General features: G+C 37.7%; 1 protein-coding gene across 1 annotated transcript; it reads left to right on the top strand.

Annotated features, from left to right (window-relative positions):
- The first annotated feature begins 11530 nt into the window (after positions 1–11530).
- On the top strand, positions 11531–13100 carry LOC116247692 (ethylene-responsive transcription factor ERF061-like). The gene has a single exon (XM_031619952.2). The coding sequence runs from the start codon at positions 12124–12126 to the stop codon at positions 12988–12990; it is 867 nt and encodes a 288-aa protein (XP_031475812.1). The 5' UTR covers positions 11531–12123; the 3' UTR covers positions 12991–13100.
- The last annotated feature ends 12144 nt before the right edge of the window (positions 13101–25244 follow it).

The raw sequence follows: 25244 nt of genomic DNA, 5'->3' as shown, positions 1-25244 counted from the left end.
AGTCGGGGGTGCATAAGAGCGGGAACGGCCTTGTACTGAACAAGGTGTTCTCCTACGTGAGTCAAACCACCTCAACATTGTCCCACTATTATAGAACGCAAAGACGGGCCTTTAGATCAAACTAGGGGCTTCTGGAGATTCAAGGGAGGGGTTTGGCATAGCTGGTTGGATGCGCAACTGGTGGGCGCGAAAAGTCTAGGGGTCTCTGCAGTAGGTGTCAAACCCTTGTGCAAGCTGATGCAGCCCTAGACTGAGGTGCCTTGGCACCTCGTTCAAATAGAGAACTAGGGGTCCTGAACCTAAGAATGTAACAGATATTATTTTGTCTCATGTCCTCGTGGCCCTATTTTTCCCTTCTCTGCAACGGAAGGAACCAGTGTATTGCTATCTAATAGATATTGCACGGCTCCAATCCAGCATTTAATTGATGTCAATATCTTATAGCTGTCGCTCTATCGTCCATCTTTAAGCACGGATTCTTTCATGAAAATGAGGGCATTACCAGTCTTTAATATTCCTCTAGAAATGACATGGGGACCTCTAATCTTATCCAAACACAAGACAACAAGGACTTGCAGTCCCTGTCTTGTACAAGTACCATAGCGACAAATATTTGGTGATATTTTGAAGGCTTTCTTTGAAAATATACGTTATTTTGTGAAGCAAGAAAGTTCGCGTGCTCCTGGATGAGAAATATTTTGTCTCTTGTCATACCCTTAGCCTTTGTTAAGCCAAGAATGCCAGTCGAAAATGTGTTTGTTTTGTTACTTCACAGATTTAAGTTGCTAAGTATTTCAACTTATTTCTTCTGCTGATGCCTTCTGAACAAAGAGTGGGATAAAAGATTAATGTGTTTCAATTCTTCTCATGAATATTTCATTCTTGCTGTCTCCTTGTTTTGAGGCCCTGTCACAATTGTGGATAGAGCCAATTTTTTTTTATCCTTGATGCAAGCCTGCTTCAAAGCGGACACGTGGCGTGCGCGAACATTCATGGATCAGGGCCGCACGACGACCGAGGGGAGCGGATCGCGCCACGTACATGGACAAGAGGCGGCAATCAAGTGAGACAAGTGGCTCACTTCTCTCCTTATGTTGCACAGTGTCCTGATCCTCCTCCCCCTCTCTTCCCCCCTTTGCCATATTATTGAACTCTCCTCCTTCCAGGAAAGCTGGTGATTAGTTCTAGTCATCCATCAGCATAAATGCCAACGACATTATCATGTTACATTCCAAGGACCGAGGGAAACTTTTTTCTGATGTCTCCCACTAGCTGAATTTATGTATGCAGCAGGCACAATCTGTGTATTTAATTGCATAGTGAGCCCATTTTATAAAATGATACATGGAACTACTATTGGCTTAGCTCATTTACAGTGTCTTACAGATTTCCACTGTCTTCTGTTAGCTTAGTGACATAGACAAATGGTCTTAATCATGGTCTTGAGGTTTTTTTTTTTTTTGAGGTTGTATTAAACTAAATTTGGATCTAATTTTTTTAAATGTTTATTTAGAAGAAACCGCCTTTGATGTAAAACCCTAATTTATTCTTATGAAAACCGTTCACATCCGCACGCGTATGAGTCGCAGTTAGCTCCACATAGAACACCAAAGTTTGTGCTTGTAACAAGCTTGACTCCTTCAACTTGTTTATTGGTCCTACCATCCCCAAAATCATTCTAAATCTCATTATTAAGATGACATTGCATAGTTGGCAGCAAATCGACTTATGTGGTTGAGATAAAGCTTAATGATGACAATTAATGACGTTGATTATGATGGGTCTCTTATGCTTGAAACTCTCCAGCTAACCATGAAAACATAAAATCAAAAATATATAATCATGAAATGACTGTTGAATATGATGGAGTAAGCTAACGATGAGAACGCAAAATCCAAATTTCACATGGTCGTCTCAAACACCCACTATAGGACAAGTGCTCGGTTTGAACACATGATCTAGTGTTTGACCACGAACATGCCTCCATTTCTTGCAATTAAGTGTTGGAAAGCTACCAATCTGAATTTGGATTCTTGGTGAACAATAGATTTTGGGGTGAGCAAACACGCCTTTATATAAGTCGTTTGGTAAATAATTACTCCATGAATCTATCTTAAAGATTGTATCATATTTATAAACACCTAGTTCTAGTGTTTTATGAATCTGTTTCAATCTTTAGTAGACTCATGAAACATTCACAAAAAGTTCCACTGTCTAATGGTTCATTAGAGAACGTGAATCTAACAAAGTACACTCAAGGGGTTTTGCCGCTGCTCCAGAAAGTGGATCATCTCCCGGCTTTTCTTTGACTTGTTTGGAAAAAGGGAAACGATTAAGCACTTTACACGCGGCCGCAGATCATGTTTTCAAGTTCCAGCCAGATTACAGCAACCACAAGGGCGCAGGATGCAGAGTCAAAATGGCTGAAGAAAACAACATTCAAGCCACCTGTAAAATTTCAACTGAGAACGTCGCTTTTGCTCACATGCTTGCTCTCTACTCGCTCCACCAACATGGTGATGCACTAATTATCAACACACTTTCTGTGCCATTTAATGTGCCTCCAACAAGAAGGGATCTCTCACAGATCATAGCCGTGCTGGCTTGCTTTTTCTAAGTTACCAAGAACTTTCCAGCTTTGACATTCTTTAATGGCTCTTTCTCTTCCCGCATTCACGAGAAGATCCCAAGAAACGGAAATATCAGTAGTTAAGAATTCAATTTCTTGGAAAGTTGAGTGCTTTCTGGGATGAGCAGGAAGAGTATTTCACCCTACCATCCATAAAAGAGCCGAACTTGATGGTTAAGAAATTGTCAATCAACGTACACCTGGTTTTGATTTTGTAACGAGAATGACAGGAAACAACATCGCTGTATACGCTTAAATGCGTAAAATTACGTCGCTTCGATGATCGAGTACAACCTTTACCTGGAAGCTTATGCATATGTCTGCTAAAATCACAATGCTTGAAGTTGTATGTATGGATCAAAGTTAAATGAATAGATGTGACTTAATTGGTCAACTTTATCAATATCAACCTTGATTTGAAGTATACAAAGATTTTGTGATGCTTAAGAAATTGATAGTAACAAAAATGACATTATTTGTTGATTGATAAAAACATGATACGGGAGTTGGCGGTTGTTAAGCCAACTACTCGCATGATATTAAAATAAAAATGCGAAGGAAACTTAAAATGGTATTGAAATCTATCGGTACAGAGTTTCTCATAAGAGACAATTGTTTATCCCAAGTTTGTTTTTGCAAGTTAAAGTGACACCTAGGGACCGCTTCATATTAAAAACAACATGTGAATGTTTTATGAATCTATCTTAAAATTGGGGTGGAGGATTAATAAGAAATTCGATTGTCTCATCAATTTACCCCAATTTTGAGGCAGATTTATGAAGCATTTACACCTTGTTTCTAATGTCAAACGTCCTCATAATCTTAGCTTGTCTTATGCGCTTTAACAAGTATAAGTTCACATATAAATATAATATATAATATGTATGTACGTAGAATCTGTTGATTTCACTGTTTGGATTTGAATGGAGATTAGTTTGGCTGATGATTTGCAAGATAACATGTCAAATCAATCCTTTTTAAAAAGTAGTTGATACCTATATTTTCAAAAATGTATATTTACATGTGACACCCAGTGACTTGATTGGACAACTGCACTTAGTCTTTATATTCACTTTTACTTACTACATATATTGTAAAACCTTATACATCGGAGAATGAAAATCAGCCTGCAGTTTAATGCGTACAGGCCTTAAACCTTCACTAAAATCACCATAAGTTGTTACCAAAAGCACCATAATGTTTGCATGATAAACAACTTTTGGAGTTTGTTTGTGACTTGATTGTTGATTTTTTGTTATAAAGTATATCAAAGATTCGAATTCCCCAACACAACTACCACACGTACATGCAGTTATTGTGTGTCAATATATATATATATATGCATCTAGATGTGCACGCGTCCTCATACAATTTCGATCGACTATATTTTATCGAATCTTAGGTGAGTTATAATTCAGAAAGATGTTGCCTTCAATTCTTTTGGGGCCATGTTTGATCATATGAAATGTTTTTCTAGTTTGTGGTGTTACAATCTTTGGGTTAGGATCGGATCTTGCACTCTACCTTCCATCTTGGATCAGAGAAAACTGTGATTTTTCATTCAAAGTTTGTAAAGTCCCCAACTGAAATCTTTAATTTGTTAAGGAGATTTTATTTATTTAAAAACAAAAAAACTCCCTTGCAAGTAATTGTATTTTTATTTGTTTTAGTAATTTAATTTAATGAAGAGGAAGATAAAGTGAATTTGTTACGTCTCAGTGAGAGCTATAGATTTGTAACAAGAGATTGTATTTTTATTAATTCCATTCAATGAAGAGAGATAAATTGGATTGTTAATTTGTCATGTCTTAGTGAGAGAGCTATAGATTTCTAAGAGAGGCGTCGTAGTCAATCGAAGCATCACGGTTTTAATGTCTTGACTGCTACAAGACAGCGAACAGCTCTTGTCGGCAGCCCAGCCCTTCGTCCACGTCGCCTCTTGGGCGACCTTCCTTCCTTCTTCCTTTCTCCCCTTCATATCTTCTTCCCCAGTTATCGTTTAAATGCACTGGTGCTTAGCCTGAAACTTATAACTGCTATATTTCTTTCTGCACAGTCGTTTTCATGGATCGACGCTGCATAATAGCTGTTACTTCCACAGTTACAAATATCAAGTATTTTATGGCAAAGTTGAGAAAATCTAGGAAAACATTCAGAAATTTTTTTTTTTAGAAAAGAACAAATCTTCAAAATTTAAGAAAAAGTAAAATGAGTGATGAAAACTAACAAGGATACATAAATGATAACTTGATAAATTTTGATAAAAATAATGTTTAGTGATTATTAAAGTGAAGATAAATAGTTTAGCTTAAGATTCAAATTTTAAAGCAAAAATAATGTAAAATATTAAGAACAAATCACAACAAAAATGAAAAAATTGGGTTTTTTATTTTAACCTTTTTAACATAAAAAACAATGGTGTTCAATGGCAATGTCAGGCGGGGCATGTGAAGTCAGGCGACACCGGTCAACGGCAGGGCACCATGAAGCTTGTGGAGGAACCCTTCGTTCTTTTTCCACCACCATTCAAAAATAAACTATGTCGGGATCTGAGCTGTTCAATGAAATGGATGGACTTTATTGCTAGCATGATGTCTCCTAATATACATATATTTAAGAGTATATATATATATTCACTATTTACATATGTAGCTAGTTTGGTGTCTCTTAATATACATATATTTAAGAGTCAATATTGACAGACTATATATATATATATATGAGAGAAAAAAAGAAACGGATGGTAAAGTTTAAGTAATAGTTGTTATTTACGTTCATAAAATATAAGTTATTAAACAAAAAGAAATAAAATATACCAAAAGAATTATTCTCTGTTTATGTTCAAAAAAAACATAAATTATTGTACAAAAAAAAAAGGCAGAAAACAAGTCCACGTCGTGCCCGTGTGTTTGAGTTCTGTAGCGTCGCACTATTTTGGAAAGACACTCAACCAAACACGAAACACCAAGTTTGGTGCAGTTTGCGTGCAGCCCACGTGCCACATGTGTCTGCCGTATGTCCGGAACGCCGAGTTCCTGCCACAAACGGAACCAGATTCACGATATCTGCCCTCTCCAGCAAATAATTGACGTCAGTAACAATGAATAATAAAAAAATTATAATTTATAATAACAGATAATTAAGCCTGAAAATAGAAGCTAATTTGGAGTACATATATATTGTTCACGGAATATGTTGTGAGAATCTGACGATTTCCTTTCAATATCATAACTGCGAAATTGTCAAGCCGCTACATTGAATTTGAGGATCTGATGTAATTTAATAGCTGGATCGCCTATGTCGGCTATAGACCTTAGATCAGATCCTTTGATTTGTTGATGTCAATTTTGATGTTGAAATTTTTAGAGCGTCGACAAAACCATGCCAGGTTAAATCGATAGATTCTTAAAACCCACAGATTTAAGACCCCAAGGATTTTGTTTCTCCTTGTCCCTAAGGTTTAAGGGTGCGTTAACTTTGGTAGCGAGTCGAGTCAACGCTGACGGAAATCGAACTAGAGACTGATTTTTTACCATTCGCTCATTCGACCAGCTATGCTAATGCTAAGCCGCAGATGACATTCGACCATTAATTTCAAAACAACGAAGCAACGTTTGAAGATGAGTTTGCAAACCCTTCTTAATTCATGAAATTCAGATGTAAATCGACAGAAGAAACATTTACAGAACCTCAGGATTGATGAAACAAGAAAGGCTGGTAGGGCAGCCAAAGAACCTTACAAAAAGAAAGTAAGTTGCTGTAGCAAAAGACATGTTAATGTCCGTTAGAGGATGAACAGTGACAGATCTTTGCATCGGACACTCGGAAATCCATGAAATTGACTTGCTAATAGCGATAGCGTGGAACGAATACTCCATATAATTGTAAGGGAGGGATGAATTTGAAGGATACATTTTGCTTCCAGGTAGCAAATAGACTGAGCCCCTATTAGCACACAGATCAGCAATTTCAATTGGCCAATATATATATATACTGACAATGTTGAAGGGTCCAAAAGATATTATCTGTGTAATTTACGCATAAGTGCCTATTATGTTGTAAAATTTCATTTAGCCGCTGTAGATCTTGGAAGATTTGACCAAATTTCTTGCCCGTAGAACTCAATCATTTTCCGTAACTAGAGCCACCAAGCAAGCAAGGTGATCTTCAACCGTGCCGTTCAATCATTTGTAGGAAAAGGAAAAAGCGACGTTTTGGGAAAAGTAACACAACCAGCCCACTTGCGAACAGTCTCTTTTGTAAATGTTCTAAATCCAGGACGCTAATCATAATTTGCCTTTTTACTTTTATATGACTCTACCCGCGTTTGCCGTTTTTTCTTCTTTTCCTTCTTTATTGCACGAAGCCACTCTTTTTCATGTCTTCAAAAGTTGAGAGGTGTTTCGAAACTTATGTAGTTTAAGGTACATCTTTCAACTTGTATATTTTTTTACAATTTAAAAAAATAATACCTACAAAAATCAAAATTATAACACTTCATGCCGACCAGTTATGTCATGCCCCTCAATATAACTTTCTTTTTCTCTTTCTCTCTCTTTTCTGTTTCCTTTTTATCACAAAACTAGTGATGATTTGTCCTGGTGAATGCATCTTTCGATTTCGTTGGCACTTTCATATTGGCATTTGACTGAGTTGAAATCTAAATTTTGAGTAAAACTCATTAAGCATCCATTACTGTCACGTTAACTAGCTGGGTAAAGGTTTTAGTACAAAAAGACATCTCTACGACATAATTTTTATATGGTCTACTGTCTACCAAGCTCTAACTTACTACTCTTCTCTCTCCCTCCTTCTCTCTCAACATTTATGGCAATAGATGGGCATTCATATGAACTGTTCACATCCAAAAGTTACTCACTCCATCTCACCCCAGACAAAATACACATCACATGACAAGCCAACTAAGTAAAAGAGATACAATGACTTCGCTCATATAGTAACAGTATATATATATAATATATCACCTTGCTAAGGCCAACCAATAACCCCTACTATTAATGAGACTAAAACCAGAAACAGTTCGCGTTGTTTGGCAATAGTAACACAAGGTTCTATGTTTTTTTATTCTAAAAACTCCAATAAATTTGTGTGCGAGAACACAGTATTCCATGAATATACTCAATCTCTAGAACATATCATGAAACAGTGTGTTAGTATTCTTGTTGTCGTATGCCCCCGAAATGTCTCATGTTTACCAATCAAAACGTACCAAAAACATGTGGTCATAGAAAAAACAAAAACGAAAACTGACGATTAGCAACTTGACACATAGTGCGCCCTCAGAACCCGGAAAGCTCTACGTCGCGGAATTTAAGTACAGGTGTGGTCTCTGGTGAAAGAGAGGGCCCTCTTCCTCTTGTAGGGCGGATGCATGGGCTCATATGGTGTGCCCATGTGATCCCCTTACCTATGCATTCAATATAGTTGACTAACTCTTGAAGGCAACCTCTCATATCCAGGCCCAGCCCTCCAGCCCACCCCACAAGCAATTTAATAGCCCCCCAATGCCCACTGTGGGTGCCCATTAAGGCTTCACTTACCGTGGTCCAGTTCCACATTCCCTGAGACATTCCCGGAAGGCGAGGTCAGCATTCCCTGGCTTAAGGCAACATCCATTGCGGACCCGCGGAACATGGACCTAGATCTAGATACAAATGAACCATTTATATTGCCGTCGCTTTTTTGACCTAGTGTATGGACCTAGCCCCCCCATATCTATGTGTGAGCTTATTCTATGTGCTCAAACCAACTGCGTTGTAATGGTTTTTGAGGTTCGATAGTGGATATTAGCAGTGGCGGAGCTAGAAATTTTTTATTCAGAAATACTTGATCTTTTCAAAAATCTTAAATTTTTCAAACACAAAGTAAAACACTGACGGGACTAATTATATGGTTACTCAAACACTTTCTTTGAATAGGTCCTGCTGCACATGCATATAAGCTGCTGTTTCTATCCATGGGCCTCACTAGGTGGCACACCGGCAGCGGTGGCGGGTCGAAATACAAGTGCCTACACATGCACACATGCATGCACATGCTTATATATATACAACTTGCACACATCTGTACACACGTTTGCGAGCTTGCACGCATGATCAAAGTCTAATGTAAAAGCAGGTCGGCATGCAGTCTAAGTCGTAGACAAACCTTTTTTTTATAAAGGTCATCTGAAGAATACCGTGTGAGTGTTACATAAATTTGCCTCCATCTTTAAAATAATTAATAAAACAGTAACTCAATATTTCATGAATCTGCACAAAGAGGCAAATTGGTGAAAGGCATATCCATTTATGACTCCCTCACAATTTGTTAATAATGAATTATAACTAGAAAGAAGGGCCACTTAAAGTAGGGGTAGAGCTGAGGCTATGACCGTGCTTTTATATATATATATATATATATATATATATATATATATATTACGGCAGGCTTTTGTAGAAAAGCTTTCAATCACTGCTCACTGATTAGATCCGGACTTAGGTTTGTACTTAGATATGATTTGAATTTCGATACTTTTTGCTTCGGTTTAATGTCACAAAATCAAAGTCAACTCTCTTCCAACATGAAATCTGATCCAAAACCATATGGTGAACTACCAGGGAGACAAACTAATCCATCTCCCAAGGTATAACTCCAGGACAGTAGCGGAATTATCATGGGACTGGTGTGTAAACCTCTACAAGTTATATAATGATTGACTCAGGATGAAGCCAATGCTTTAGCGTTTTATACGCACACAATCCATTACAATAATAAGATAGATCAGTGCTCACGGCTTAAACTTTGTAAGTCGGAGTCCGCCACTGCTCCAAGACGGACTAAAAACTAGTGGACCCAAGGAGATCCAAACCTGTTTTGCACATTGGATCCAGGTCCGATCAGGGGCGGACCCGGCTCTGCCTGAGGATGCGATGAGGTGTCCCAGAGGGGAAGACGACAAACGAGTCCTTTTTAGACTTTTGCTGGAAAGGTTTGACCGTTTAGTCCATCAATTTTGCGACACGTACCCACGGAGGCGATGCGGAAATGCCACAAAAAACAGTGCCCGCAATTAATTCAAAAAGTGGCTTTTGTGACTTTTTCCCGCGGAAGGTGGGGCCCAGGGAGACACCACGAAGCTGCTTCTTCATCGGACTTTCCCTGAATGCCCTTCCGTGCTTCCCTCTCACTCTCCCCGCCTTTGACCTCTCGTGTGTTAGATTAGACACCGGAAAACAAAATCCCGAATCCCCACCCAATTTATAAAGGTAAAATTCGGCGACCCGAATTTGATTTGACGTTGGTTTGTTATAAATGAATTTGGTCCAATTTTAAGTGAGACATTTTTTTTTTTTAACTATATTCTACTTATTTAAAGTAATCCAATTCAAAACTCAAATCCGCAAGGAAACTTATGTCGACTGCTAGCCTAACTAGTTATGCTATATCTCTTGAGGCTTTTACAAAAAAAGTAAAATTGGAAAAAAAACTAAGTTTGCTGATAATTAGGTTTGAACTCGAAGCTAAAGCTTTTGATGTAGTTAGTTGGGGCACTGGCCGATATAAGTCCAGTCATTGGTTCAACTTGTTTGAACACGTGAGGATTCTACACTGTCGGTAAGTGGCAAAGTCTTTCGACCCAAGTACAATTTTTTTTTCTTTTAACTTAAAAGAAACACAAAAGTTTGATCTCATCATCTGCACATACAAGAAGTTGATGTATTGAATCCTATCTCCATGGTCCAACTTAGATATGTCCTGTGCAATGAAGATTAATGGGCCTTTTGGCTTATAAAAGTTGGGAAGATCCTGCCTATAGGAGGGAGGCTCCTTTCTACTAGGTAGCCATAAATGGTAACAATAGTTATTGAGGAATAGTGAAAATGAAACGACTCAAGAACACCACAACAATCAATAGCTAGAGGTTGGTCCCCTTTGCTTTTGTTAGACAACTAACCAAGTTTCTTTACTTATGATATCAAGAACCCCTTTCATAATAGCAGCATTCACGTGTTATCATTTAGAGCAAAATGTAATGTTGGACGCCAGTGACGCTTTTATTTGGATAAACAATGAAAATATTGATTGAAATTTGTACTGCAAACAGTGTAAGCCATTAATGAAGGGAGATATTAATGAAACTTTTTTTGGTTCGTTGTTTGCATGTGTGATTTGCTTAGTTGAGGGAGGGAAAGAGAGTTGCATTAATGCTTAGTGGGTATGGTTTCCATGAAGGTATATACATTTATGTCCTTACAAGGTAGTGAGAGACCTATTTGATCCCATTAATACAGTACTTTCATCTCATTAATACAAAAACATAACGTCCACGAGAATCAAACTAAAGACAACAGATTTCACCAGGCTAACTAACGATGCTAAACTGAGAATTTTTTTTTTTTACCTGATTAGAAGGTTAAAAGGTTGTGCCATGGTGAAGCAAACCCTGAACTTGTCATTTGGTTCCACGAAAATAATTTTTTATTTTAATGTAAAAAAATAAAAAAAAAATTATCGATACAATGAAACATGAGGATGGTCTAAAGAATGAGAGGAGAAGTCTAGCTAGCCCCAGTTTAGCCAAATCATACTTCCATGAGATGATTTATTCAGTGTTTGCTTGTCCGCTGCATGTCGGGAAAGAGTTACGCGTAATTTAGAGCGTTGGAGGATTAAAAAGGAGTTGAGTGTTTGGCCGATTGACCAGGGAAGGGCAAGCCGATAATTTCAGTGTGAACAGTCAGATTATCTGCAGCTAGCAAATCGCGTCCCATGATCCACCGGTCAACGTCGACGGCCCTACTCCACTGGTCTCACCGTAAATGCAGAGAGAGAAAAAGGGAAAGAGTGGAAGAGAGAAGGTCAGCCCCATGGCTTCCCTATAAATTACAAGAAGCAGAGACGCAAAAGGAATAGAACTCCGTTTGTAGTCTTCGACACCCATTTCTCTCAGTCACACACCCTCGGAAGACCACAGCTCCGGTCATTAAGTCACCGGAAAATTCTCGTGTTCCGTTTCCTAATTTAGGCTCTAGCTTTCCTTGGGGAGTACCGTTTCCGGCTTCAGTTTTGCCTCGGTCTTTTGCTTCAAGGAGTTTCGAGTCTGGTCTCGCTATAACTTTAGTTAACGGCGAGAGAAACCCCTTTTCATCCTCTGCTGCGTCTCCTTTTGAAGTTCCCCCTCCTTGCTTCTTTTAGCTCAGTGATCAGCTCTTCTCTTCTTCTGCTTTCTTGGGACTTTTTTACATTGTTCAAGGGGATACTTGAATTGTTCTAATTTGAGAATTCGTTCCCAAAAATTCTTTCTAGGTTGAAACTCTCACATGGTAGAATTCATCAGTTCCGGCTTCATTATCACTCTTCAAATTACCAGTTCCCCTGTTATAGTCTGAGAGATAGTATTTTTGTTCTTTTCTGCCAGAACCTTGTTTCCTTGAGAATTTCTGGTAAAGGACCGGAAATTCCCATCGTCCCGTCGATCCCAACTGGTTCACATGTCCATGGCTGGAGCTCTTTATAGTGGTCGTTCACTCCCCTTTACCGGGGTCAGGCACTCCGACGTACATGCCAATCCGGCGGGGGCTTCTCTTTCAGATATCCTTCTGTCAGGCGGACCTAGCGCCCTCGACTCGGTTTTTTCTTCCCGATTCCCTGCCGAGACCCGGTTTGCTCCCGTGCCTGAGCCGCTGGGATCGTCCGTTTACCTGCACCAGCAAGAGCAGCTGAAGCGGTTCCGGGAGTCCGGCCGGAGACGGCATCTGCTTGGGGTGGGAAAGGGCGCGTCCTCGGCAACGTCGTCGTCGTTTCCGGCGTTCAAGATGACGAAGAAGCTCTACAGAGGGGTGAGGCAGAGGCACTGGGGGAAGTGGGTGGCGGAGATCCGCCTGCCACAGAACCGGATGCGCGTCTGGCTCGGTACCTACGACACGGCTGAGGCGGCCGCCTACGCCTACGACCGCGCCGCCTATAAGCTCCGCGGCGAGTACGCGCGCCTCAACTTCCCCAACCTCAGGGACATTTTCCAGGCGGGGTCCTCCCCCGGCGGCGCTCGCCTGAGCGCTCTAACCTCCTCCGTGGACGCCAAGCTCCAGGCCGTCTGCCAGAGGCTTCGGAGACAAAAGCGCCAACAGGCGCCCGCGCCCTCGCCCTCCCCCTCGCCGTCTCTCTCGTCCTCATCCTCGTCATCTTCCGAAGGCAACGGCGCCGAAAGGGAAACTGTCCCAGAAGCATCGCCGGAAGTGTCGCCGGAGACCGAGGTTCAGTGGCTCGGATCGCCGGAATTTCTGCCCGAGCTGGACTGTTGCTTGCTGGAGAGGATGCCGTCGCTTGACCCTGATCTCTGGGAGCTACTGGCCAGTTAGTCTGTTAGATCAGCATCGTGTCAATCTTTTCCCCTTTTGTCCGTACATATAGTAAAATCGTTGTGTTCTGTCCCTTCAAACGTGGGAAGTGCAAAGCCTTTCCTTTTTAAGACGACCAGTTCTCTCTCTCTCTCTCTCTCTCTCTCTCTCTCTTTTTATATATATATATATACCAAACACAAAGATCATGAATAAAAAACAGACCCGTTGATTTTGATTTAAAAATCATTTTAAATAAAATATAAACTTTTACTATTTCGATATAAACAAAACATGCTTTGATTCAAATTGCTTTAACTAAAATTGTTGATTCAAGTTACTTTATCAACATTCAAGGGACTTTTATTTATAAGCTCATATGTAAAGATGGCGATCATATTAGGAGTGAGATGAAGGGTGGAAGTTGAATGCATATCGATTAAGGGGAACTATATTAAAACGATTCATTCAGGGCCCTTTTGGTAATCACATTTTCCTTGCTTTTGCTGTCAATGCTTATCCATTCGGTCGTATACTTTCCCAAAAAGCCTTGCAATCGAGACATCGGTTCACTTTTCAAACGCTTATTTAGGCGATGAGGGCGATGTAGGAGAGAGAACCTAAAGTTCCCTTCCCTTTTCTTTTTCTTTGCCTCCAAGGTCAAAGAACGGATGAGTCGATGCAATTGATATTAATGAGAATCGAACCAACAACTAGAGATTAGACATCGATGTTATGAAGATCTTTTAGCAACATTTATCTCTATAAATATTGGTAGAAATCTTGCAAGAACTGCCTTGGAGTAGTAATGTTCATGTGGTGGCTGATCCGAATCCAGGATTTAGTGGCGCTAACTTTTCCAAATTCATACTTGCCAGCAACCAAACAGAGCCTTGGGACATGAAAACATGGGAAAATTCAAGGAAATCTACAAAAGGGATGAGCCTAATAACGTTCAGGAACGGGGGGAAATGCAATTGCACGAGGCTTGTAAATACTTGCGGCTGTGAATCTTTTACTTTAAGTTGAAGCCGTATTGGTGAATTGATGATCATTCAGAATCAAGCACAAATCATACAGTTCTCGGTTCAGTTTAGGTTGCCAATCCATGTACAACTCCTATTTAAACATACCAAACACGGTGTATGTACTGGATAGATCCTCGCACCTAACAGGCACACACTTTTTAAATGTTCTTTTGTTTACCTGGAACACCTGATGTGTGAGACGTGCTCAATATCATTATAAACTTCCTTTTTTTTATATATAAAAAAAAAAAAGAGACTCGATTTGTGCCATCAAGTTTTTGGCGTTATACCTTTTGATCTTGAAATTTGCCCAATTGAACAGAGTTCTTATACTGCATCAATTAAAAGAACATAAGTTTAAGTAAAGAACATGTTAAAAACTACAGTAAAAGATTCTATACCAAGTTCTCTTGACTTGAGTGTAAAAATATGTATGATATACGAATATATAAACCTGTAAAAATATCTTGAAATTTTCGACACAATTTACCTTCATAGTTCATGTCCTTCCTCGCACACGGGGCATTACCCAAAAAATTTTATGCAATGCTTTCAATATGTTGTTCCCATGCTTTAGTTGATTCTTATACTTAGTTGTTCCATAATCAATGCAACATGACTGCTAATGTATTGAATTCAACGAGTTTTTGGCAACAAATGTTATGTGCCCACCAGAGATTGTAGCCTTTCAGGTCTGAAAGGTCACAGTCACCACTTCAATTATGCATTTCTCTACCAAACACAGACTTTTCTATGAACAAAAAAAAATGTCTTCCGTATTTTCAATACTGGCTTATACAAAGATGCCGTGCGCTCTCAGTTGTTTAATTTTTAATATTTTTAATATGCACCTTACTTTTTCCATTTTATTCTTTTAACATTTATATAATTGGCGGGTGGAGGTACAACAAACTCAATGCTAATTAATATCTAGAGGGGAAAATGAAAGGCAAAGCCCAATCAATTTTAGTATTTTTACCCACATATTAGCAGCACACTAAAGTTGATAACCGTCACTGTTGTTCTTCCATCCTTTGGCTTATAGAGAACGTTATAGTTGAGCTTTAGCTGGTAGCTTGGTTTTGTATGGTGATCACGGCTCTAAACTGGATCTTCTTTCACTATTATATATTTAAACTGTTACAAGTTTGGTAAAACACTGATTATCAGAAAGCTAATCATCAATGTTAGAGTAATTAGTAATGACTAGGGGAGGAGCGGGCCCTGGCCCCAAAATTAAGAATTTACATGTAAAATTTTTAAAAAATTTACTCGTCCTATATAAACAATTTTGAAAAACGATATTTTGATTTATGTCAAAATTTAGAAACTTTAATTCGACCCCCCTCATAAAAAAAATTCGGCTCCACTCCTCGTCATGAGTACTGCAGATGCAGTACTAATAAGCGTAAACAACGACGAAATGCTCAAACACACGAGCAAGGGTGGAGCCAACAAAAGGGCGAGGGCGAGACGTTGCTGCAAAGGATTGAATACGAGATAGTCGAATATCTACAATAAGTTGTTTGATAAGAAAAACATTATGCTCGTAGAACATATGATTCCAAACATATTATGGCCATATTTAAGGGAATACATGCAATCAAACACTGGATATAAGTATATCATATTTCTTAAACCAAGAACTTAAAGTTCTTGAAACATATGGTCCATGAACAAGTGTTCCAATGTCAAACCCCCATGACAACGACTCACATGCCCATATCCAGTGGTGGAGCCACATATTATTCAAGGGACGTGTTTCTCTCCTAACCTATCATATCAAGTAAAATATTATCTCCTTACATGTTAGTGCTTCCCCCATTTGAAAATTTAAGTTTGTGCTCCTTCCACTTAAAATTTTCTACTCCACCACTTGCAATGGTTCGAGTCTGGGTTTAAGATGGACATTGCTGCCGCCGTATATATAGAGATAAATCTGGCTTCTGTTTCTCGGTGAACTTGGAAACCGGTCGAACGACTACTTGGTCTTTCCTTCAGTTTGAACAGTTATGCTATGCCCCTTGAGGCGTTAAAGCTCCTATGTAGCTCTACTATTAATTAGTATTCCTGAACAGTCACTATGTGGAAGGGCGGAGCCAAGGTTGGGCCTACATGGGACTTGTCTCGACATCAATTTTTTTTAAAAAAAAATTTACATATAAATTTTAAAAAATTTCACTTGTTCTATATAAAAAAAATTTTAAAAAATGATATTTCGGTCCCAGTTAAAATTTAAAAACTTTAATTCAGCCTTCCTCATAAAAAATTTCTACCTTCACCGCTTCACCCCCGATTGTGTGTATCGTATATGCAGCTTACCAGCAAAATGGGAATCCAGTAATTCATTTTGCCTGTTGTCGGTAAAAGGTTACGCTGAGCCTGCTTTTATTTGGAATACATGCAACTTTGGTAGCACACGGACTGAACGAATTGGATCTTTTATGTATATTCGAGTCCAGTCTTTCCTTTCTCTTCAAGACAAATCCAACTCTAAGTCCATTTAATCAAAAAGTTCAACTTCAAGAAAGAAAAAATCCAATATTAAATATCTAAAGCCAAGATATCGTAATGTCCAAAAAGTACCGTCTGGATTCAAAAACTAAACTATAACAATATCCGAAACGTTCATCTTTGAGTGTATGTTTAGGCCTTTGTACTTCACTATTCTAAGAAATGTTTGCTAAAATAAAGTGCAAGTAAGGACAAAAAGTTCATATCACGTTTTCTATTTCATTTGAGTTTTTTTTTTGTCATTTAAAATCTATCCATATTAAATTAATAACAAAATTACATTTTCCTATGTTCTATTTGATTTTTTAAAAGTTTTACCCAACATTAAGACCACAACAAGAAGGCATTAGTTGTTTTTAAAATTCATATTACGCTTCCTTTGCCAAGTTTAAGAAGAAAAAAAAAAAAGGTTCTCATGATGTGTTTGATTGTCTTTTTTTCCTTCAATTATAGTGACAAGCTCCAACGAATGCTAACGTCTTTTAAAGGATTGAAAGCTAATTTGGACTCCAAATTCACTAAACAATTATGAATTATCTCCCTCCAATTGGTTTCTCCGCAACTTAGAATCCAACACCGAATCCACATGAAGTAAGATAGAATAATCCATATACGGCCCAAATTTATGAACGGAATCACTTTGTAATCCCAATGTGCCTTTTAAACTCTCCGGGTCAGATTTGGACATCCGGCCACTTAGCCAATGTGATCTAAACAGGTGTTGAATAAGTGAACAGGGAGAGTCTCACCCCTAGATGAAGGCCGTAGCACCCACCCAACTCCTTGTACTTTTAGGTTACATTTCATTACTGCGGAACTGAGATCTGCGGTTTTTAAGTCCGACCCCCTCCCCTCAAAGTCGATATCAAATTCATATTTTTTACATTAAAATGTGGACTTGAAATCCATGTTGGGAGTAGATGCTGAAATCCATAGTTTGATACAATGGTGGACTTCAGCTATCATGGATTTAAGATTCTTTTGGATCTGAGATCTATAGGGAACCAAACCCAACTTTAGGGTATCTAAAATACTTTACATACCTCAATATATCGCCCCAAACACGCTTCAACTTGTGTAGCAACAACCCTCCTTTTTCAACACAAAGAATTGGCGCTCCAGAGATCTGCCTACAAGCCCTTACCACGTCCATATCGCGACTTGCCAATCAAATTTGATTTATTAGCCATCACATGGGTGTCACCTGTCACTCATTATTTATTTTTTGTCATTTTAAATATTAAATATTTTAATTTTTTTATTATTTTTAGGTTTTCTAATAATTTGAATTTTTGTAACAATAGACAGACAGAATAATGGTTGCTTCACTTTCACTTGCATGTTGGCACAGCATGCATGAGGAACCTTCGCGTACGCAAGCAGTACAATACGTTAGCTTTTTTCTAGAGATTAAAAAAAAAACCCTTCGGAATTGAATTTGAAGATTCACATTGACGTCATTTGACGATCGTTGGACCATTTATTCTGCAATGCACAAAGAAGATGCAAATTCATGCGTCTTCGGAACCCGAAAATTCTTGCAACAAATATGGGGAAACCATGTATGCTTACAGGATCTTAAAGAACAAAACGTTCCAAGCAACAGGATGAGCTGTACAGTTCAAATCAGTATCCCAAAGGAATTTGATTAAAATCTCTTTCATCCTTCTACAAACTGAGAGAAGGCATTTCAACACTATTAACCAATGTGTTGAATAGAACTGTTTTTTGGTAGCTAAACTTGCAGCCCTGCCAAGAGATGATAAGAGATCTCATGAGACATGCGATAGGACAAGACAGTCTCCCATCAGTTCACGTTCAAATCGTACCAACTCAGAAGTACATATAGATTAGTGACAAGATGGAAATCTTCCTGAGTTAGAAAATTGTCACATCATATTTACTTTTCTACATCTTTCCATTAATATGCACAGTTATAATACTCAATATCGAGGATTTGTCCAATCTTCAACACAGCTTGTCATGCATAAGGGCCCATTTTTTTAAGTCTGTCACCAACAAGGGCCTGCACTTAGTAAGATGAGTCAACTTTACATTCAAACCACAAGGTAAATACCTCAAATGGTTGATCTCCTACCATAAGTGGAGACCATCACTAGACTACCTTAAGTTGTGCTTGTTTCAGATGCGGTAAAATAATCCATGAATTTAAGGTCAGACCTTCCCCCCATTCGACCTTAAATTCATAGTTCTTAATCTCAAACGAATATGAGGTCTTCGGTGATATGAAATCATTATGATATCAAATCCACATATTTAAAGTGAACCCCATTTCCCCTCATCAACCTTAAATTCACTTTCTTTTATATGCAACATAGGATTCCTAAGAATTGAGGATCTTCCAAAAAACACCTTTTGATTCGGTCTCTGATCTAAGATCCGATACTACCAAACACCACCTAAATGAACTCTAATGTAGTCCGAACCACTAACTTAATCTCCAATGAATGATCTTATTGCGTACTACAATGGGTCACCGATTTAATCTACAAATGATTGAAACCAATGGCATCAGGATTTGCCTGAATTCTGATTCAAAGGCAGAACGATTCAATTCATGTAAATAAGTTGAAACAAATGTTTTTAGTAAGTTACTATATTTTTCAGAAAATAACATTTTCAAATATCTTTTTTCTTCCGAATTAACAACTCGAGATATTTGACTGATAGAATGGATTTTGACGAAGCACCCGTAGAAACAACAATGTGGACTGGGAGACATTAAATTTAACTACATTTAATATGAATCATACAAGATTAATGCATATATACCAGAGGAGGTACGTATTATTTTGGTTTGAACCACAAGAAAAACATTTATAGGAGCCAAGACCCATGATTTTTTTTTTCTGTCTTGGAGAGAATGAAGTGTCAAGAAAATGAGGAAGCCTACACTAAAGGAATTAAGAGTGTGTTCCTTCTCTATCTCTGCCAAAAAATCACATTAAGGTTATGGTTAGGTAATTGGGGTTGTGCCACCTAAACCAGAGCTCTTAGGGAGCATTTCCACAAAGGAACAATCACACTTCTACTCTTACGTCAATAAGGAAGTGTTTGATAATTTGGAATTCCTCTTCAAACTGAAATGGAATCAAATTCCAGGTTTTTAATTTCCAAATTCTAGATTTGTTTGACGATTCTAATTTCTTAAAAATTGAACATTTTAACTTTGAAATTTCATGTTTGTGGATATCGCCCTCTAAAGGTTTGGTTTGGTTGGGGGCTTGGTGGATTTAGGGTACATTTTTAATATAGGAGTTGCTTTTGCACTTTTTGTAGCTGAAATGTGAAGTGACCACAAGATTTAAACTTCAAATCCTTTGAGTGCGAGCTATCTTTGGTGCAAACTTATAAGCACTAAAATTCAGTGTTTCATGAATTTATCCTAATTTTTGTGCCAGTTTAATGCAGACCTACCCGTCCAGGATGGTTTTGCTGCTGGTCCAAGCATATTAATCCAATTCATAGTGAACCCAAATACTGCTTATATACAATTATAGATTATACCCCCGACCTTTTAGTCCCTCAGTAAATTTTTACACTTAATACAGCTTATGCACTTTTACAGTCTTATATTTGACTAGGGTGACGCTCCGTCCTCAACAATATCAGATTCCACAGATCCCCATTTTCGTTTCCCCTTGCAAGCGGCAATGTGATTCCTTGTCCATGTAATTCTAAATGGAGTGTAGGTCATAAATCGAACTTAGATAAAATCCCATACACTTTTCCTCTTTTTTCGTGTGAATAGAGTTTGACCCACCATATGACAAAAGCCGAAACTCCCACCTAACTCCTCATCCCTCATAGTACAAGGCCTTCATCGGTGTCTCAAGATGTGAATTTGCACGTCAGTGACCCCTCGTTTATAGTACAGAGAGTTGACCTTTAGGAAATAAAAAAGGAGACTGATTGTCTGCCAGTTCCTACACAATCCCATGGGTCCTTTTTCCCTTTACAAAAAGATAAAGTTCAGACAAGAAGATAAATTTCAGCGTGGATTGCTGGCTACATTAAGTCCTCCAAAGTCTGGTTTCAAACTCTCAAAAAGAGTCCTTAGAAAACTCATGCACTTAACTGTGTTCTCCCAGAATGGCAGTGGTAGGCATGGAAGGAAAAGAAAAGGAAGAAGCAAATGTCTCAATCAATGTTGGAAAAGAACGAGTGATTATCAAATCGGTAGCAATGGTATGAAACAATCTCACTAACAACCTGCCATCAATCAGTTGCGAGTCCAACCAGCTGTGTCGAACTCTATAGTGCAGTCATACCAAGAATTGTATAATAGCTTGGAGTCGGGTCAAGGGAAAAGTTTCTTGGCAACAAACGGAAGGAAAGCAAATATGCTAAGGGAGAAGGAATGGTATAGGTTTGATGAGACCACGAACATGTCCATCAAACAATTCTTGGATACCGATGTTATTCAAGACTCTGCCTTCGACGAGTTACTCTCGCGTCTGCATTTGTCCAAACCTCAATTAGTTTTGGTCCAGATATTCTAAAGTTCGAGTGTAAAGCCAGTGAAGGCCGTGCGGGTGAGAGATTTGTGGGAAGCTACTAGGCTTATTCACCTGATGGAAGATTGTTAAATCCACATTTGGAACAAGTGTGCTAGTCGAGGATGCAGATGGTTCGCTTATATTGCTGCAAATGGGTGTCTTTATATCCTTGATAGGTCGGGGTCTGTGTAAAAGACAAGTCTTTAGTTTGATTCTTGTGATGTTATAATTCTTTGTCTTAAGGTGGTAGGGTGTGTTCGCACCCCATCCCTTTCTCAAATGGGGTCGAAATGCGAATCAATATTTTAAAATTGAGGCTTTGAAGAAAAAATTTCAAGAGAAAAGGATCTGCCCGTCAGTATGAGGTCCAACCGTTCCTGTCGCCTTTAACAGGGGTAATTAGACCAAGGACTAAGGATTACTTGGATCATGTACGAGTTATTGATGCAAATCCTATATGCTTGTGCATTAAGATTTTGGATTCAAGAACCAAAATTCATTTTGAATAAGTGATTTGAACTTGTTTTGAAAATGAATTTGAAGATTGGAGAGTTTTAAGTTAATTTAAAAACTTTTGTTTTGGTGTCATTTGATTTGAAATCCGTAATTCTTGAGGATTTTGAAGATTTGAGATTGAGTTCTTTGTTGTGAACTCAATATGATGAGTTGAAATGATGATCAACTTTTGGGAAAAAAAGCAAAGTTTCCTTAGCAAACAAAATTGATTTTGAGTTCTTCTTTTGATAGAACATAGGTTCCAAATTCTTAGAAAACGTATTGTTTTCTAAATATATTTTGGTCGAGATTGTGAATGCATTGCCTGTGTTTTCTTTTGAAATTAAGTGTAGTTTACAAATTCTTGTTGCAATATGACTTAGTCACTTTTTGCAACTCAAAGTTGAATCACTTAACTTCTTGAGAATGTGCACGTGGTGCTATTGATTTTAAGTGAAAGTGAATGCATGAGATGAGAAGAGAAACTATATAAACCATTCATTCTTCTCTCTCTCATAATCTCTCAAGATTCATTCATTGCAATCACACGTCATACAATCTATGCATGATGATTGATTTTTATTAAATATAGGACTTTCTCTAAATGTGTTTATTATATTATTAAGCACATGAATTACAGATGTAGTCCATAAGCTTGGGTAATGGATGAGAAACTCAAAACAATTAAGAATTAGGTAAATGAGGATGAAATCAAACTTTAAAATATGGAGAAAATGTGGATATCATCATTTTTCTTCAAAATTGTCATAAAATCAGATTTTATTCTGATTTAAATGGATAAAAATTAAAATATTGATTCTAAGAATGTTCGACTCTGTGAGAAATGATGAAATTCAGTTTTACTCTATATGAACTAAACATCAAGTTGACAAAAATCATGTGCCACATGTTCTCATTCATATCATGGAGTTCTAAGAACCTTCTTTTCTCCCCAAAATCAAACAAAATTTCATATTTTTGTCCTAGAAGATCCATTCATTTCTTGGATAATGAAAACACTTTTGATCTTGTTCTTTAAGGGATACAAAGACTATGGTTTTTGAAATGTGATTTTATATTATTTTTGATATTCAATCAATCACTTGTAAGTCTGAAAATTGGTGGAGGAAATCAGAAATTTCTAAAAGAATTTTATAGAGCCGATTAGGTAGAAATAGAACATTTTTATTGTCCATCAAAATATAACCACTTTATGGCTGAAAATTGGCATCACAAATACATAAAATTTGACATTCTTAAACTAATTCCCACAAAGCTTGGTCTAATTCCAGCAACTTGCATACATTTTAAGTATGGATTGTTGAAATTAAATAAAAGTGAAATGAAAATGATTTCATAGTCTTGCACTATGAAAATCAACAAAATGATCGTCCTTCTTAAAAACCAGTTTGGAAACGTGTTTCAACCTGATTTTAAAAGAGAAAAATGATTTTTAAGAAGAGATTGCACGTGTGTGTGTGTATATATATATATATCTTACTCTTCAAAATGGAATTTAATCAAGGGACCGCATGACTCATGAATCATGATGATTCATGGCTGCATTCTTTTCCGTAGAAAGATTGAAAACTTGATTCTAATCTCCTCTACCGCCCTTGATCAATTAAATTGAAAGACATGAATTCGAACAACTTCAACTGAGAAGCAAAACAACAATACTCAAGCTAATTCATCCATAATGTTGTCATGCAAGAGTGGACCACGTTTATAAGAATATATTTATCCCTAATAGGCGTTTTCATCACATATGTTACAGCAAAATCAATCTCTCACCTTGGGATTCTCTCATGGTGAGGAGTTTAAAATAGTTTTAAACTTGTTGCTTTGAAAAGGGTGTGGCCAAATTTGATACATGGGTTAGTCTTTTAGAAAAACTGACGTATGAATGCATTATGCATTAACATGTACATTTGATCGTAGGTTCTCTCTAGCTGAACATTATTCCCAGCTATAAAATAAATGAAAATAAACCTCTCCCCCGAATAGCAATAATTAAAATGAACCAACAATAAGCCAAAATAGATGAGAAATTGATTAAAAACACCTACTGCAGTCGGTTTTGATACTTGATCTTCGCTTTCACTTGTTTTCTAAAACGAGCAACCATAAGCAAGAATCCAAGCTTGGATTCGAACTTAGCAAAGCTAAAAAAAGAATAGCTTGCTGGAATTTAGAGTGGAAAAGAAAAAAGCTTCACTCCACGAAAATCCTAAGTAAGGGTTCATTTAACTTAGCAAACTCGATAGAGGGAAAGAAGAAGAAAATGAGAGAGAAAGGAAAAGAATGCTTGGACGAATCTGCTCTCTTCCTTGGTTTCTCCCTCCTAGCTCCTTGGCTGCTACAACTTGGTGAAGTGCTCGAAAATTTCGTCCTCCCCCTTGGTGGCCAAGATGAGGCTTATATAGAGGAGGTGGTGGGTTCAACCACCTCTTTAACTCACCTTGAGAACTCACATAAGACCATGAGAACTTGTAAAATGAGTTAAATAGGGGTTTAAAGGCTCTAATTGACCATTCTTAGCTCATTTACACGAGTTAGGTGGGCTAGACCAAAAATTTGAACAAAAATGCCCTTGCATAGGATTTTTCTTTATTTTGTGCTATTTGTTTTTTCTTTGTTTGAAATCGAGCTTGTTAAGTTAAAACCTAGTTACTAACCTCCAAATGCCATTGAATTATGATAATTCAATTTAAATTTGAATAAAATTTAAAAATTCTATCAAATTTAGTTCGAAATGGGTATTTTCGTCCATAACTTGATTAAAGATGGATTTCAACTGAATCAAACTTTGGTTTGAAATATTGAATTTTGATTTGGTCTTTGATTTATATATTTGACAAATCCAAATGTATATGTATCTTTCATAAATCAATTTAGGCTTTGTAATCTCAAGTTGACCATAGAAGGGCAAAATTATCCAGATTGGTCAATTTCGACCAATTGACCAAAGTCAAAGCTCATTTGTGAGTAGTTTTACTTTGTTTGAGGTAATTTGATAAATTTGAACTAAGAAAGCTCTTAATTGAGCTGAATTATACTTCGACAGAGTCTAGTCAAAGTGGGTTTGATTTTGTCAAAGTCTATTTTTATCCACTGATTGGGTCGCGGAATAGACCTACCCTTTTGATTGTGCTGAGCCCAAGTTGATCGAACCTAGTTGGAATTGGCACCACATTTGGGTGCACCCGGGTCAAACCTACTTGGATTAAGTAAGTTAGATGAGTTTGACCAGCCTAGTTATTGTTTTTTGAAAAATGACTCCTTTTTAAAAAGGACCTAGTTAAAGAAGAGAGAGAGACATAAATGTCTTTCTTTTCCTAGGTATCTCATTCATTTTTCCTTGAAAATGACTTTTCTTCCTTTAATACATATTTTTTTTAATGGGGGCGTGACCCCTGAGGGCTCTTGACCACACGGGCTAGGTGGGGCCCACACGTGGCTCCCACATAGTATTGTAGACCGAATTAGATCCAATTCTTGGATTTGAGTTAAAATTTGAATTTTGTAATTGGATTTGGATTTCAAATGACTTTTGCAATTGGATTTGGATGTCAAATGACATTTGCAATTGGATTTGGATGTCAAATGACATTTGCAATTGAATTTGATTGTCAAATGACAAAATAGTTTAGACTTGTAATTCTTTATTGAGATTTGTGTCGCGAGTTAAATTGAATCTAAGTTGCTCTTTATATTC

This window comes from Nymphaea colorata, chromosome 1 (assembly GCF_008831285.2).
Source record: "Nymphaea colorata isolate Beijing-Zhang1983 chromosome 1, ASM883128v2, whole genome shotgun sequence".
NCBI classification, from domain to species: Eukaryota; Viridiplantae; Streptophyta; class Magnoliopsida; order Nymphaeales; family Nymphaeaceae; genus Nymphaea; species Nymphaea colorata.
The sequence above is the reverse complement of the archived record's forward strand: the minus strand, read 5'-3'. Positions and strand labels throughout refer to the sequence as shown.

Bases quoted from the DNA above. Each gene is read 5' to 3' on its own strand.
- LOC116247692 (XM_031619952.2), top strand. From the start codon at position 12,124: ATGTCCATGGCTGGAGCTCTTTATAGTGGTCGTTCACTCCCCTTTACC.